This window comes from Botrytis fragariae (assembly GCF_013461495.1).
Source record: "Botrytis fragariae strain BVB16 chromosome Unknown tig00000006, whole genome shotgun sequence".
Lineage (NCBI taxonomy): Eukaryota > Fungi > Ascomycota > Leotiomycetes > Helotiales > Sclerotiniaceae > Botrytis > Botrytis fragariae.
Window position 1 is genome coordinate 3,328,987 of NW_023500988.1, and position 14,692 is coordinate 3,343,678.

At 40.7% G+C, this 14,692-nt stretch overlaps 2 protein-coding genes across 2 annotated transcripts; one reads left to right on the plus strand and one right to left on the minus strand.

Annotated features, from left to right (window-relative positions):
• Nucleotides 1–1,226: 1,226 nt before the first annotated feature.
• On the minus strand, nt 1,227–6,590 carry Bfra_002168 (putative hsp70 family protein; the record flags this gene model as incomplete). Its single annotated transcript, XM_037332592.1, has 8 exons — nt 1,227–1,727; nt 1,784–3,596; nt 3,645–4,789; nt 4,841–5,063; nt 5,116–5,340; nt 5,395–5,608; nt 5,666–5,732; nt 5,784–6,590. The coding sequence occupies 8 exons, from the start codon at nt 6,588–6,590 to the stop codon at nt 1,227–1,229; spliced, it is 4,995 nt and encodes a 1,664-aa protein (XP_037196746.1).
• Nucleotides 6,591–7,316: 726 nt separating this feature from the next.
• Bfra_002169 (putative pol-like protein) lies at nt 7,317–8,856 on the plus strand (the record flags this gene model as incomplete). Its single annotated transcript, XM_037332593.1, has 3 exons — nt 7,317–7,567; nt 7,631–8,184; nt 8,243–8,856. The coding sequence occupies 3 exons, from the start codon at nt 7,317–7,319 to the stop codon at nt 8,854–8,856; spliced, it is 1,419 nt and encodes a 472-aa protein (XP_037196747.1).
• Between the last annotated feature and the right edge of the window lie 5,836 nt (nt 8,857–14,692).

The window sequence follows — 14,692 nt, forward strand, 5'->3', positions numbered from 1 at the left end:
CATTTTAATTAAGTGAATTTCTTCGTATTCTTTGCTTTTAAATACGAAGTTGATTATCTTTCAGCTTTTTCACTCTTTTCTTACTTTTTCGACGCGTATTTCGATGTGCATATACTTCTTTTTAGTTGTATATATGAGTTTCCAGACTTATAACTTATTATAGATCATAAACTAATAGTATATAATAGAAACTAGTTTTGGTTAATAATTAAAATGGATTATATAAGTAGTGTGACATATGATATTAAAGAATCTATATTGAATAAATAATCTCTCTTATTCTACATTCAAGGGGAAAAAGCCTTTTTTTATGCTTTTTCCTTCTAATTCAGTATTTCCACTTTTATAAATCTTTTGTAAATCTCTTCCTAATCCGTTCATTCTTTCGAAATAAAGCCCTTTTTCATATTCTTTATTTTTTATATCCGTTTTCGGATTTATGACCGTTTTCGACTTAATGGTCGTTTTCGGATTAATAGTTGCTTTCATAAGCTTATAGGTGACAATCATGTGATCTGATTATATAATATGCTAATATTGAATTGAATGCTACTAAAAAGATATATATATTATATTATTTTTAATTAAAACAATACTTTGTTTTAAGAACCGTCCTTTATGACCATTGGAACTTGAAGTAGTTCGCGAGCGGATTGACGACAATCTTTCGTAAGGTTTTATCAGGGAAGCGAGGTCACGAAGTGCGGCTCCGCTACTCCTTGCAGCCAAGCCTGGCAAGGAGATGTACATTTGTCAAGATTACTGTGGCTTGAACAATGTTACCATAAAAATCGATATCCTTTGCCTGTTGTTCGGGGAGACTCTTGATGCATTATCTAATGCTAAAGTTTATACGAAACTTGATATCATTGCTGCCTTCAACAAAGTCTGGATCGCTGAAGGCGGTAAATGGAAGACAGCATCTATTACTCGTTTTGGACTTTTTGAGTCATTGGCTATGCCGTTCGGTTTGTGTAATGCACCGGCGTCCTTTCAGCATTACATTAACCACACTTTATTTGATGAACTAGACAAATATTGCACTGCTTATCTCGACGATGTCTTGATACATTTAGCGGGCAATTCTATTCTATTATTCTTATTTGATTTAAAGAATTCTTGACATACACTTCACATATCACCAACCCTATCTTGGAGAAAAGTTCAACAGTCTTGAGTCTAGACTATGATATGACGATACTTGTTCTACTAATCTGTATGCCAAGCTATGTTTGAACAGCAGTCGAAGCAGTAGAATTGGTACCATTTTCGGTAGTAGAGAATTTGAGGTCTTTCTGCTGATCTTTCTTCGCAATATCATCGACCTTACGTTCCGCTGCGCTGATAATTTGTTTGCGTAGATTGTTAACATCGAATATCCTCGCCTCCACCTTATTATCCTCAACCATAAACATCCAGGACTCTACACCATGATCCAAATTTTTGTTACCCTGGCGACAGTGCCGATGAAATCCTTGAGCCACAGTATCTGCATGGTAGTCAGGCTCTAAGAAGGCGACCGATATCGCTGATGCTAGAGTCAGCCCTACGGCAAAGGATGAACTAGTCGAAATAATGTATCTGGCGGTTCGCTGATCCTCGGCTGGTACTTTGGAATCGACATCAATATAAAATCTTGCTAATGCAGCGTTGATTTTCGTTTGACCCATAGGCTTGTATAAGAAAATAATATCCACAGGTTCAATTTTAAGAATGTGTATCATCCACTAAAACTCTTTGATTAGTGATACATCATAATTCCACGAGGAGAAGTTAATCATACCAGATACATGATGTAGGCACCCACAAAGAAATAGGAACAAAAGATTTGTCGTGCCAACTTCTTTTCAGCATCCCTAAAGTATTTGTATTTGTTGATCTTTTTCTCAATCTCACGAAGCTTGCCTGAAGATGCAACAATTTCATTCAGATAAGTGAAGTACGGATCGGTATCCGTCTCCTGTTTCCATTCTGGGTCTTTGCCTGTGCTTTTCGCTACCCACTCACCCTCTGTCAGTTTTAACGGTACGCCTTCGTCATCGATAAGGTCCATGAGTTTTGGGAAAGATGCGCATAACCGAGAACGATAGTAGATGTTAATGTTAGCCTTGTCTAATGACTTATATCCTTTGAGATGGCCATGTCTCACTTGATATCTCGCTCGACGTAACTTTTCTCTCTTTTCTAATCTCTTAGATTCTTCTTGACCAAGAGAGTCAACCCTAGGAGTCCAGTATGGTCCATTATTGCATTTGGTGTCGGAGTAGAGGTTTCGTGGTACAATAACAGGTTTCTCACCAAGAAGATCGCTGTTCGTAGTCCATCGAATCATAAGATTCTCTACCAATGGACTAAACCTCTGAGTTATTTCATGAGAGATATCATGAGTATTGATAGACCTGCTATCAGTCCATTTCTTCCATCTTTCACCAAGATCCTGTAACTCGTTATGCATCCAATTTTGCAAAACTACATCCTTCCTCCAGCGCTCGCAACACATCAATTGGACAAAACCAGAAATATCCAATGGTCCTGTCATCAAAGGCGTACCACTTAACAATACTAACGCGATTCGATGATAAACTTCATGTCTACAATCATGTAACAATTTCGCTTCGTTCTTGATATGTTGTCGCCTTTGAACATCCTGGATAGCTCTAATAGATTCTGTCCTTCGAAGCTGGAATTCATCTTTGAATAGAAGAGAAACAATACATGACTGATAAGCTGGTGTTTTCCGCCTTTGTCGCTGGGGTTTAGTGATATAGCGTTCCCCTTTTTTATTGATAGCTTCTTTACCTGGTGGCTGGTACCACCATGTCTTTGTATGCTGAAATTTATTCAAGAACTGGCTGGCAAATGAGTCTGGTGTGGTAATAACAAATACATGCCCATTTTGGAGGCGTGGTGTATAAATTGACGGCTTTTTCGGCTTTTCGGATTCCTGCAAAGATTCATCTTCATCGTTTTGGTAGACTTCTTCCTGAATAACCTCTTCACCTTCCAATAGATCCTGCGTACTATCATTCAATTGATCACCTCCACTAGCATTAGAAGTACCATGTGCTTTAACCAAAATCTGATCAGGAATGCCTTTGAAGCATTCTGTATGCTCGGCCTTCCAAACATTCAAAAGACCAAGGGGAACGAGAGCAACAGTAACACCTAGTCTCTCTTTCAACCAGTGATTTGTACTGTCAGCAGAGCAAGGGCAATCGAAGCCATATGTTTTATACATCTGCATATTGGCTGGGCATTCGCCATGTACAGTATGGGCCTTCGAATTGGCACGTATGTCAGCCCACATCATATTGAAGATGTGTTGAATCCAGTGGATCGCGAGTGCCATAGTGGTTTTTCCAATACCCATAATGTGACATAAGAAAATAGACCCTGCAATTCCATGAATTTGACGAAGACTATACCATACACCATGAAGTTGACAAGGTAGTAGTTGATGCCCAAAACCGCCAGGAACCTTAACACAGTATACTGGTTTCTTTAGAGTGGGCTTATGATGGATAAACCGGCAAACTTGAATCCAAATTTGCTCGTTGAAATGCATACATGCTTCAGAGTCGCAGCCTGCTTGTAGCCTTAAAAAAATTAGTCAATGGGCATGCGAGAGCTCAAACATTACACACCTGGTTAATTCCTCGCGTTGAAGTTGATCGATATATTCCGACATAGCAGCATTATACTCGTCCTCATCTTCAAAATCCTCCCTATCTGGCTCTCCTGTAATCTTACTCGAATCGTAAATATTTTTCAATAGAATTTCGGGATTGATAGGGATACCCTCCTCTTCTACATCCTCAAACATCTCTGATTGCGATTTCTCCAGTTGTTTTTCCAAAGATTTTGGGCTTGAAGACTGGACTTCTGGATCCAAAATGGTAGGCGCTAGTGTATCCATCACCGGTCTTTCCTCAACTTGAGGTTGTATTAAAGGTCCATCACTCGCATTTGTATGTTGAGAAGATAGAGTTAAGTTTTTAGCCTTTTTATTTTTGGGTTGCCCTTCTAGTTGCTCAGGTCCCTGTCGTTTGCTGCTGTTTGATATCGATGCTGCCTTTGTATTATGGAGGGCAATAAATTTTGAGGTTGGGCGTGGTGCGATGAGACCTGGAAAAAGTGCTTCGTTCTCGAAGTTGAGTTGCTCGGAGTTGAGTTGCTCAATGTTACGTTTGTCGTTACCATTATCATTATCAGTCTCTTTCTCTTTCATTCCTTTTGGTATAGCTTCGTTGTCTTCGTCGTTCTGCTCCACGGTCCCATCATCATCAATAGCATAAGATTGCTGTATCACTCCGACGAGATCTGTATATAAAACCCGGTATACCATTCGCATATTTATTGGAATATCATTGGAATTGTTCAGGTCCTGATCATTCGAATCAACGGCACACCAAAAGTCAATCCCAATGCCTGTGGTTTCGGCAAAAATGGCCCAGTTAACATTGTAGAATCCATTTACTGGGACCAATTCGCTAGCGATAAGTAAGGGATTGGGGATGCTAGGACTGAAGTCGATTTCGAAGTTGGTTTCCTCTGTTTTAGGCCTTGTACTCTGATATGACCAACCTCTTTTTCCCGCACCACTATTTGCGATATCGTCTTCGTCGTTATTCATCACTTGCGATGAGTTCAGGCTTGGACAAATAAATACCATTATAGGTACTTTGTAATCTGTGACTTGGTTTGCCACAGATCCCTCTTCATCAAAAAATTCCCACATCTTAACAAAGGGCATCTGGTCAATAGAGCCGTCAACAATGCAGTTTTCCCCCTATTCAGTATTTAGCATTTGACTCCCAAAATCTGGTATCCGAAAACATACTGGTTGGGCCCACCACTGGATGGTCTTCACTTGCTTTTCTTTTTTCATCTTGCCATTTTCATTCATGATATAGTCATTCACAATATCTGCTTGAGGCAAATTGGCGTGCTTTTTCTTGTCATAGTATTCCTTCCTCGCAAGGCCTATCCAGTAATGGCTTTTTCTAATCGACATAATAGATGTGACTGCCCGAATCACGGCCCCATAAGCCACGATTGTCGCACTATTCACAGTCAGATACCGATAGACCAGTTCAGCGGGTGATATATGCCAACCTATTGCAATCTCCCAATAGTACAAGTTTTGTGTTGCGAAAGAAAGGTTTCTTGAGAAACTGTTTTATGCATGTTTGCAAAACTATAGAATTGCTAGACCCTCCCATCAAGAAAACTTTTGAAGGCGGAGAGCAATCAGGCCGTGCATGATATTTCTCACATTGTTTTGTGAGGAAAGTTGTAGTGAGATGCATCCATTCATTGAACCAAGATTTCATTTGATCTCTAATACCAAAAATAGTAATTAGCAATAGTAGAGATGTAGCAAGGGATGTTTACCTTGTAACTGTGATCTTTTGTCCACAGATGCGATATGCCCTATCAATTTCCTTCCCAGACTGTCCTGTGTACGCATGCATACTTCTGATAAAACTCGCTTTTAAAATGGCTAGGTCTGATTCGAAGTAATCGAGATCTTTTGACTCTTTCTTACATTGGTTACGGATGTGCGACTCCCAAAGCTGTAGAACAGTCCTCGACCCTGCAAACAATGCTAATAACAATATCAGCAAGACTTCTCACTTTTACAGGGCTTGAAAGAATGACTGACCGGCAGGTGGCATGATTTCCTCAACTTGAGTCGGAGCACTAGACATCTGACGACAGATGCTGAAATCCTGGACTTCTATTCAGTAATAGATTGGTGAATGATGGGGAAATTTACGAACAGATGTCCCTTTACCAACGTCCAATGTAAAGAAAACATCGCCATCCATCATTCCTGTCTGTTCTGGGGATTGGTGTATCAGTCCTGCAATGGCACTCTCTATCTCTGATTGCAGCAAATATCTGCCAACAAGAACCGGAGAAGCATCGAGAGCAGAAGTATACAATGCGATGCTATCCTTGTTCCAATTAGATGGAACGGTAAAAACCCAGATGAGATCTCCTTTAAGATCGTCTTTAACGATGTTTGATGTCACCAGCTGCGCAAGCCAAAGGATGTAATCAGCTAGCATCCAGATTTCCGGGTTAGCCGCCAGCTCAGTATCACTATATCGAGTCCTAAGATAAGGAATCTTGAGTGCAAAATTTCTGAGAGCCTCTTTTTTGTCTTCTGCTTCTGGTCCAGAATACAATGCTTCCTTGATCCTATCTATAACCACTGCACCAGTCTCATCACCTACAGGGTCGACTTCGTATCCATGTTGAGCTTTGGATTCATCAGTTTCGCCAGGGATATGAGCGCATATGGTTGGGACTTCTGTTGTTAGCTCCGGTCGCTGATTTGGATTATTGGAATAGCGATAAAAGTGGGACGGTTTGATGCTTTCCAAATTCGTGAACTCCCCCGACTCGACCTGAATGTTGTCATGGTTTATGCATGTGTTTCCGGTACCAAAATCGCATGCTAATACTTTGTAAATGCCGTCGGAAGGGAAGTAATCTCGTAACGCAGCTGGAATGCGACCTTTCAGACTTGACTTTGATTGGCCAGTCGTTTTTAGCGGTGGTGTATTTTGACTTTGTGTCATCTTTGATATATGGGAAAGAGATAGATTTATAATAGAAGGTAAAGAGGTCGGGCGATTGAATGTGAGCTATGATGCCTTGGTAGCACAGTACTCTAACTCACACGTTTTCAAAGGTGTCAACGCAAACAGCAGAACCTGTCGTGATATATCAGTAGAGTGGTATAGAATTGCATAGGATCAAGAATGATAGGGTATCGTAATTGTGCTTTGATGTCTTGAGAGCTCGTAAAGATAAGAAAAGTGTGGCAAGGCTGGTGGCAAAGCTGGTGAACGAGTTTTCGGTGCAGGTGAGAGGTCATTAATCGCAATCAATAGAACAGGAAGTCTCAGAGCGCGTGTCGCAAAATCAAATCGAACCACACAGTCAAGTGGAATACTTGCCCTCTTAATATTGTGATTGAAAAGAAAGGAGATGACTGAGATCATACACGCTACCGTTTTGAAAAAAGGTTACAATGCTTCATTTGTCGGGGTATTTTCATCAATGTTGAAAAAAGAAAATACGGCGTAAGGTTACGCTTTGAAATGCAGCAGATCAAACGCGCGCGATCAGGTGATTCGGCCAATTCATCGCGTCGCGTTCAGCCTTTTCCGACTTATCGGTTTTTATTTCCTTTTTAACAGTAATCACCTAACAGATTATACAATAACAATTCTTTGCTTATGACTCTTGTATATCTGAGTTAGTGTTCAAAGAGACGGTTGAGTCTCACCAAAGAACACTCAATGGAGACTGAAACATCATTGGCATCTCCCGAAAAACGCTTCAAACCATGCAGCTGTTGCGATTTCGATCCTCATGAATGGCCTCTCAGGATTGCTACCTTAAAAATCCGGCAATGTATGAATAGATGTGTTTATTGTGGAAAGAAATTCGCACCCGCCTCAAGACTGCGAAGACATCTTAAAGAATCCAAAAAGCATAAAGCTCAGCAATTTACTATTGTAAATGAAGGTGCTGGTAGACCGCCTAGAAAGTGAGTCAAGACTCTTTCTTATTTTGATAACAGTAGGGTTAGTAACAGTGCAAAATCGTACAGAAATATCGACAATAGCATTTCCAGTTCCATATCCAATGGAGGGTCATGCCACGCTTCTAATCTGTCTTCCACAACCTCTGCCCACGAAGAACAAATATTGTGCATGGAAAGGGAAGACTTTGATGATAATGTGGTAGGAACGTTCCGAAAGCTCAGTCTATCCACCGTTCACGACATATCACCAGAGATGAAAGAGCTATGGATAAAATATAATGGTAGAGTGCCCGAAAAACTCAATGCTCGTCGTTGTTGGACAGATGAAAGACCCAGCGATGCCAAGCTGTTCACTGCTACCGTCGAGCAGATACAAAACTCATCTGCAACCTGCACTATCATTCAAAGAGGGGAGCCTGCCGACAAGAAAGAAGCCATTCGAGCTGTTGCACAATTAGCTTTTCCGGATCCCTGGAATCCATTGAAGCTGTCAGATCTCCGCCTTCCTATTTTAACGAATGATATTTTCAGAGTCCCGAGCGACCTAGTGTGTGCATACGAAGCAGATAATTTACAGGTTATGCTTACCCCAAAGTATTCTTGGACCCAGCTGCATTTTGGTAAGTTCTTCACACATTAGCTTTTCGAACAATTTGGGGTCTCGATTAACAATCACAGATAACGCAGAGGGCTTATCTGGTATTATTGGCAAGACAGGCAAGAAGATTTTTGCGACCTTTCCAAACAGCCCTAATAATGTAAAACTTTTTCGAAGTACTTTGGGCAGAGAAGCAAAGCTGGAAGAAATTGGCTTGTTACTTGAAGGAGGACTCACATTCACAATAACTTCTGATGATGCTATCGATTTGCCTGGAAACTGCTTCCATGCAGTGTGGACACTTGAAGGCTGCTTTCTCGCAACATTGGACTTTATCACCCCTAGTACAATCAAGGTCTACTCGAGAATCATATGTGCAGGGTTAGATGAGTTTGTTGGGGCGATGCGCCAGAAAGATTTGTTTGACTGGCTTCTTACATCCTTTGAGATAGCTTATAAGAATGGGTCTGTGGGTGACGCTGTTTCTTCATGGATCGAATTGTTGGATCACACAAAAGAATGGGCGTATGGAAATCTCAAATGGTCAAGGAAGGCAATAGCTTTATGTGAGGAATTTTTGTCATCGCCCGCTTCGTTAGACCAGATTTGTCCATGTGGAGAGGGGCAAGGAAAGGCATTTCGGCAACACTTCCGAGACTATCATCTTGTTCAAGTCTCAAAAAAACGACGTTAGACTAGAGTAATAAACCTCGAAAGAAACCATGCAAATGATATTCGAGGTGAATTTGGTCAATTTGGTCAATTTGGTCAATTTGGTCAATTTGGTCAATTAATTTGGTCAATTTAATGAATTTGGTCAATTTGATGAATTTGGTCAATTTAATGAATTTGGTCAATTTGGTCAATTTGGTCAATTAATTTGGTCAATTTAATGAATTTGGTCAATTTGATGAATTTGGTCAATTTAATGAATTTGGTCAATTTGGTCAATTTGGTCAATTAATTTGGTCAATTTAATGAATTTGGTGAATTTGGTCAATTTGGTCAATTTGGTCAATTAATTTGGTCAATTAATTTGGTCAATTTGGTTAATCGTAGGTCAGGCTGCCCCCACTCTGACCCGCTCCACGACACAAGGTCGTAAAACGTGAGCTCCAAGTCCCAAGATTGAAACTTTTGGGAACTTGCACAACTGCTCCATTTTCAAGTCGATCTTGATGATTTTAACACGGTTCGAAACCCGAGAGTTGAAGATATTGAAATGGTTGGAACTTAGTTGCTAGGGTGAATAACCGCGTGGAAAAGTCACATTTCTACTCTTCTCCTTATAGATAATGAGATTCTACAGGAGACCAATCCACCCGAACCGTGGTTAACCGTCACCACAATTTTAGCTCAGACTACCCGTCGCTAGCGAAATCGTAACCTAAAAGTGTTACCGTTTGCGGGGAATCCACTTATTCGTCAAGTTTTTCTTCAGCAACGACCACCCCTTCTCGACGAGCTAAATTTGCCTCATCAGGCTATCTCGCTTGTTCAAGATTTGGGCTTGGATGTAATAAATATTATTATTATTAGTGATTTTCAGCCGGGATGTGTAGGCGAACCTTCCGAGGGGCATTACGGCTGGGCTAGCTGTAGGAAGATGCCACGGAAATCACCGTCTTGTGCAACACCACGTGATTGAGCCTGGCACTCTTCCAGAGTGTCTATCCCCCATGATCACAAAACGCTCTCTTGTTCTATATATCAGTGAACCCTAATACCTAATTAGGCGACCCTGGCGCCCGATCAGGGTATATAAGGCAGATATGAGCCTTATGATCATACCTCAAGTCAATCTAGTTATAATCACCATATATACCTGTCTGCTAAAAGATCATATAGGTGTTGGTGGAAAAGCCTTAATATTATAAAGCTCTACATAGAGATACGATATATATGTGTGGACTCGATAGAGTCACATGCGGGCTAATCCCGATACAGCATAGTGTGATATGCGGTATAAGCACCTTTTCTAACAGAGGTTATATATACACAGTACATGTGTCATGTCACGTTTTCCAACATCCTCCCTATAGTCGAATCGACCATATAAAACATATAGATTCTATCTATATATAAGGTGATGGAAAGAGCCTCATTAACTCCTGCAACAGTACCAACTCCTCTGCCTCTGAGTTGCCTGTGGCGTCTACGTCTCCTGTGGAGTTCGTTCGTTCGATCCACCCTACGATCTCCTATCGTAATGGGGTGCAAGAGTGCTCTCTTTGAATTCGATTTCCCCAACCCATATCAGATGAAATGATGTATAGAATTCATTCATATGACTTTGTTGGAAATCATATATATGATCTAAGCAGTATGCTGGTAACAAAACATCTTTTAACAGACCAGCTTCGAATTCGTTATTGTCCGATCGTAGCATCACCATTTTCCCATAGTAAATCATCTAGATCCAATCGTGTGTGAACAGACCTTCAGCTTATCTGTTATCCCACGTCCCACGTGAAGTGATATAAGCGATTTGGTCAATTAATTTGGTCAATTTGGTCAATTATAATAAATCAACCAACTCAACCAATTCGGATGATTTTTGATAAATTCAATAAGTGTAATGTATCTGGTGAACCTGAAGAATCTGATGCAATCGACGAAATTAGTGAAATAGGTGGGCTGAGTGATTTTTATTAGTTTGGTCAATTTGGTCAATTTGGTCAATTTGGTCAATTAATTTGGTCAATTTGGTCAATTTATAATAAATCAACCAACTCAACCAATTCGGATGATTTTTGATAAATTCAATAAGTGTAATGTATCTGGTGAACCTGAAGAATCTGATGCAATCGACGAAATTAGTGAAATAGGTGGGCTGAGTGATTTTTATTAGTTTGGTCAATTTGGTCAATTTGGTCAATTTGGTCAATTAATTTGGTCAATTTGGTCAATTTATAATAAATCAACCAACTCAACCAATTCGGATGATTTTTGATAAATTCAATAAGTGTAATGTATCTGGTGAACCTGAAGAATCTGATGAAATCGACGAAATTAGTGAAATAGGTGAGTTGAGTGATTTTTATTAGTTTGGTCAATTTGATCAATTTGGTCAATTTGGTCAATTAGAGTTAAATCAACCAAATCGACCAAGGTGACTAATTTGACCAAATGCGACTATTAACTCTCTTTGACACATTCGTATTCAGCATTCCAAATCCAATCCTAGACCTTTTCCATAGGTTATAAAGCCAGGGTATGTGAGCTGTTTTGTAAAGATATCGGCTGTCTGCTCAGTTCCTGGAATCCACGTGACATATAGACTTTTGGTATCAACCATGTCTTTTCGAATATAATGCCATCGGTTGTCGATGTGCTTTGCTTTGCTGTGAAACTTATTTTCTTGCATCCAATCAAATCCTCTTGCGTTGTCACAATATAATATTGGGGTAAAGGGCTCTTCCTCAGAGCGTTCTCCTAAGTCTTTCACTAGCTTTTCCATCCAGGCAATCTCTTTTGCTCCTTCATTGGCTGCTATAATCTCAGCTTCCATTGTACAGACGTCGATTTCTGTTTCGTTGAAGACTACACTATAGCACCACCATATCAGATGAGAGCTACTCCTTGAACGGATTTCCTGTCGGCTGCAGATCCCCAGGTTGAATCTGTATAAGCTCGATATTCGTATGCAAGCATATTAGTCGATTTGAATAGACTGTGCCAACTGAGTGTGTACCAGCGAGATATTGAAGCAAGTGTTTTACAAGCACTAGATGACTTTCCCCCGGTGCGTGCATAACACGAGTAAGCTGGCCTACAGCATATGCTATATCGGATCGAGTGCAGTTTGAAAGATAGATAGTGCTACCGACAATCTGAAGATATAGAGTCGTGTCGTCTTCGCAAAGAGGCTCATTTTCGTTCGCATCTCGTACAACTGCACCGGGAGGTAGAGGTAAATCTTTGGTATCAGTGAGATTGATGCCGAATCTGTGTAAGATTTTTTTCGTATAATTCGATTGGTGTAATTTGAGTGATCGGTCTCGTTGATTGCGTTCGATTTGAATGCCTAGGATCATGCTAGTTTCACCGAGATCCTTGCATTTCCATCGACTTCCGATCGTCTTTTTCATCGAATTCACATTGGTGCGATTTCCTATTATCAGCAGATCATCTACATACAGTAGAACATATACTCCCTTTCCTGTAAAGAGGTAAGGATCTGCTGTAGATTCTTCGAGCCCAATCTCTTTGAAGAACCTTCGTACAACTGTCCACCAAACTCTTGGAGCTTGTTTTAGCCCGTAAAGGGACTTTTTCAGTTTGAGATATGGCTTGTGTTTGAGCTTGATTTCGGGAAAGATTTCTTCGAAATATCTTGGCACTTCCATAAGGATTTCTGTATCCGTTCGCTCACCATTCAATAAAGCAGTATCGACATCCATATTGTCGATCTCTAAATCTTCTGCTGCAGCTTTTGCCAGTAGTGTTGAGTACCTTGCCACGCCGGCGAAAGTCTCTATATTTTTGAAGATAACCCTTGATTACTAGTCTTGCTTTTCTTCTGGCCAACTTGCCAAAGCGATCTAGTCTATTTCTCAGAACGTATCTGCTACTTAATAGCTTTCTGCCTGCGGGCACAGCTCCATTCATGACTTCGAAGGTACCATTATCCTTGAGACTCTGCAACTCATTTCTGATTGCTTCCATCCATGCTTGGGCGTCCCCTCGCATTCTCTACTGTTTCTTCCAGTATTGATTCAGAGTTGCTGATTAAGGAGTCTTCAGGATGTACGGAGGTAGGATGTAGTGCAACTACATGCTGAATAACCTGATCACTAAAGATCTTTCTCAATCGTTTCTTGCAACTCTCATTCAGAGCGTCTCGGACTAGAGTGGCTGTCGGAACAGGTCTCACTCTTGGATTTTCTACAACTACTTGTACTCTTTGTCTTGAAGATGAAGGTACTTGCACATTTTGTGCTGGGTGTCCAGTTCCCTGTAGTTGTCGCTGCCGTAGCATTCGCGAAGGATAGATCCGAGCTTCCTCTAGCTCATTTTGGATCTGAGCTTCCTCTTGCTCATTGGTGTGTACGTCTTCTTGTACATCTTCTTGTGCTGCCAATTGCACCCTTCTTTTTGTAGCCTTTTGCTTGTCATGTGAATGAGGTTTCCTTTTCCTCTCTGTCCCGGGCGGTTCTGGAATCCTCTTTTCTTTGGGTTCTTTGAATGGGTATCTATATTCATTGTCGTCAGCATCTGCTGTTCTAGTGATAGTTTTGGTATGAAGATTGAGGAGGCGATAGATATTATTTCCATCCATTCCGATCATAGTATGCTCTCCTTTGAGTACTCTAGACTCGAATTTCTTTGTCGTCAAACCTGGTTGCTGAGGGTTCCTAGCTCACGCTTTACAACCGAATATCCTGAGCTTCTTAAAGTCAGGTTGTCTACCATACATAGCTTCGTATGGTGTTATCGCTGTAGAGAGCATCCCTGCTTCTCCAAAAGGCAGTGCAAGTGTTCCAACTGAGATGAGTTGATTATTTCGAAAGTCTTTAACGTACCAAACATCTCTTAATGTGAGGTTGCCTATAGTAGCTATCCCGTATGCAGTACTAGTAGCATACACATGATTCACTGTGTTGACTTTTCGTGGTACATCCCAGCATATAACATTGGTAAGATTTTCAATAGAGCCAGTAAAACGATGAGAGGCTCCTGAATCAAGAACCCATATGTCATTTTGGACTTCAGCACGCATTGTAGTATGAGGATAGAGGGAACCAGTATATTCATCTGCTATAGCTACTCGCGCAAAACCATCATTGTCAGTCTTTTTATCTGAATGCAAGGCTTCTCTAGCCTTATTGTACTCCCAACAAGCATCTTGCCAGTGTCCTTTCTTCCTGCAGAATTTGCAAGTGTAAGGTTTAGTCTTAGTTACTTTGCCAGAATTTGGCAAAGTTGTATAGCCTCTCTCAGGCATATATTTTCTTCCATTTCCATGATATTCTCCACGTCCTTTTCCACCCCTTCCTCGACCTCTCTTATTACCTCTTCCCCTTAAATTTCCTCGCACAGCATTTGCTGTTGCTGATTGATTTGTAACACCTCGAGGAATCCTTTCGGTTTGCTGTAGAAAGTATAGTGCGTCTTGAAGATTCATATTTGTAGACATAATGAAATTGCGTTGAGTCTGCCAAACTTCTGTTTCTGGTAGTGCGTTTAATAGTTGAGTGTATACCTCATCATCAGAGATAGGTTGTTGTGTTGTAGATATTTTATATTGATAATCGAGGAGTCGGTTGAGGAAGACTTGAATAGTCTCGGTTTTAGGATCGAATCGTTCGTGGATAAAGTCTTTTCGGATATCTTGGATGTATAGTGGGTTCGCGGTATTGTCGAATGATAGAAGTTTCGTCCAAGCACCTGTAAGATCACCCGCCATGAACATGGGCATAAGTCGAGAGCGATATATAGGAGTCAGGCACGAATTGATAATGGAGAATGCGATTCCTCTTCTCTTTCTCCATTCGGCATCTTCGGCACTTTTGGCTCCAGGTCCTCCT